The 2,193-nt window shown below is 46.6% G+C and overlaps 1 protein-coding gene across 1 annotated transcript; it reads right to left on the bottom strand.

Annotated features, from left to right (window-relative positions):
• Positions 1–690: 690 nt before the first annotated feature.
• Positions 691–1,713, bottom strand: LOC112590700 (peroxisomal ATPase pex6-like). The gene has a single exon (XM_025308050.1). It carries the CDS (start codon positions 1,711–1,713, stop codon positions 691–693), a length of 1,023 nt encoding a protein of 340 aa, XP_025163835.1.
• Positions 1,714–2,193: the final 480 nt, after the last annotated feature.

Genomic DNA, 2,193 nt, shown 5'->3' with positions numbered 1-2,193 from the left:
AGTCCCTGCGTATGAATTTTAGAATTTTCTGAAGTCTATTGGTAAGTAACATTGTTGGTTTCTTATTAATTGTTAATGTTTTTCAAAATGTTAATATGGTCGTTGAATAGAGGTCTTTTAATGCTATTGTTAGCAATTAAGATTTTTCTTCTAGGCCTTATAGTTACTGAGGAAAACATGCCTTTTCCTGATTGGTCGAGACATTCAAATGGCCGTAACTTCTAAACTATTGATCTTACAGAAATTTTATTAGGACATAATTTGTAATACTTTGAAGGAGCCTTAAATCGCACTGCGCAATTTTCTAAAATTATTATTTTAAAAGTTATGAACTTTTATCGATAAATTTTAATAGTAACAATTACTTTTGATGGTTGAATCTACCTATATGTCTCGCTGGCCTTTTGATGTAGAGGCGAAAAAATGATATGATGGAGAGAACGTCGCAGGACGTTACAGCTCTAATACACCGATGCGTTGCAAGTAAATTCTCATGCGCTGGGATTTTACGAATTCGCGTTTGAAGCGAGCGAAGTCGCCAGGTACCCAGTATTTGAACGTGTCCATGGCCGCGCTGCTGTGCGAAATATCATCGACGTTGCCCATCGAATCCGCCAGAAAGCGACCGGCCAAAGTGGCCAAAGACGCACGACTCGTCACATATCCGAAAAAGACGGCGGTGCATCGCCGTCAAAACGCATCGTCCAAATTGTCCAATCGATTCGTTGTAAACACGCTGAACACGCCGTAGTTATTCGTACTGTCGTTGGGCTCTAGTATCGTGAGAAACCGCGTGAGCAAGCTGTAATCGCCGCTGCTGATAGGCGATGCGCCGCTGCTACCGTTGCGATTCTTCACCAAGTCATCCACTTCGTCCATGAGCAAAACAACATTGCGGCCGGTTACGTGAACTAAAGCGCCCATACGTTCGTGCAGGATGCGCAAGTTCTTTTCCGTTTCGGATCGATATGAGGAGAGAAGATTCTCAGCGTTCACGAACGCCAAGTTGAGTCGCAATGTTTGCGCGACCGCGCGTGCAGCCGCGGTCTTGCCCGTACCCGGAGGACCGTACAAAATCACGTTGGCGCCGGCCTTCGTACGAGGTTTGCGCCCGTCCATTGAATTGTTGGTGACGCGAGCGTTGTGTTTCGCATTGCATGCGCTACTGTCAAAATCAAAGTACGCATTCACGATGAGACGATGTTGTTCCTCGTATCCCGGCAAGTCGTCGAGAGAAACTGAGAGACTTTCATACGGAATGTATTCATACAGTCCACGTGTATCCGTACGCGGATCCACGTCATCGCCGCCGCTGTCATCTACGTCGACGTTGTTGCGAGCATTTTCCAACCGGCGTCGCGTGGTGGCCAAGTCGTGTTCCAGATTTCGCGCGCCGCTCATAGATATGGCGAGGTCATCAAATCCGCTCAATTGCATCGAACGCAACAAGAGCGCCTGCATAGTTCGCGCTACCGTTTCGCGCCTCAGAAACATACGGTCGCTCGCCTGCAAACGGTCCTCGTACAGATCCAAAAATCGTGCTACTTTGGCACCAAGGCGAACGTGGCCGTCCGCTGCCGCTCCGTTGTTGCTGCTGTCGAGATGCTTGATCTTTACAGCTTCGTCGTTGTACTCGCGAATGAAACGCTGCAAGTCGCGCGTGTACTCTCGATCGCGTTGCATATTCGTCGTTGACCGTATCGCCGTCGCCATTTTAGTACTTATACCGATCTTTGTTCAAATTGCGCGCGCGTGACGCTGACTCGTCTCGGTTGATTCATTTTTTTTCGTCGATCACTTCACAAGACGTAAGATGGTGGATCTTATGTTGAACCAGAGAACCGAACGCGCGACTAAGCATTCACCGGATAAGTGTCCGAATTCGGCGTCTGATTTCGGCGTTCCATGGATCCTATTTTTCGTATACGTTCACCAAGATACGTTAACGTGTACGAAAAATAAGATCCATAAAACGAATCACGATTGATTCTTATATCGAAACTGTGAACGTCCTACACATATATTACAGGACGATCATCGAACTCAGTGCTCAATGTCTGCACACCTTCGATTATGAAAAAAATAGGACGCGTATGGCGCATTAGGTCACGCGCTACTGATGTTGCTATGTGATGAACTAACGACATTCACGAACGCGATAAAGTTGTTTGCGCTGGGGATAAAAAATAAATG

This window comes from Harpegnathos saltator, unplaced genomic scaffold (genome assembly GCF_003227715.2).
Source record: "Harpegnathos saltator strain DR-91 unplaced genomic scaffold, Hsal_v8.6 scaffold137, whole genome shotgun sequence".
Lineage (NCBI taxonomy): Eukaryota > Metazoa > Arthropoda > Insecta > Hymenoptera > Formicidae > Harpegnathos > Harpegnathos saltator.
The sequence above is the reverse complement of the archived record's forward strand: the minus strand, read 5'-3'. Positions and strand labels throughout refer to the sequence as shown.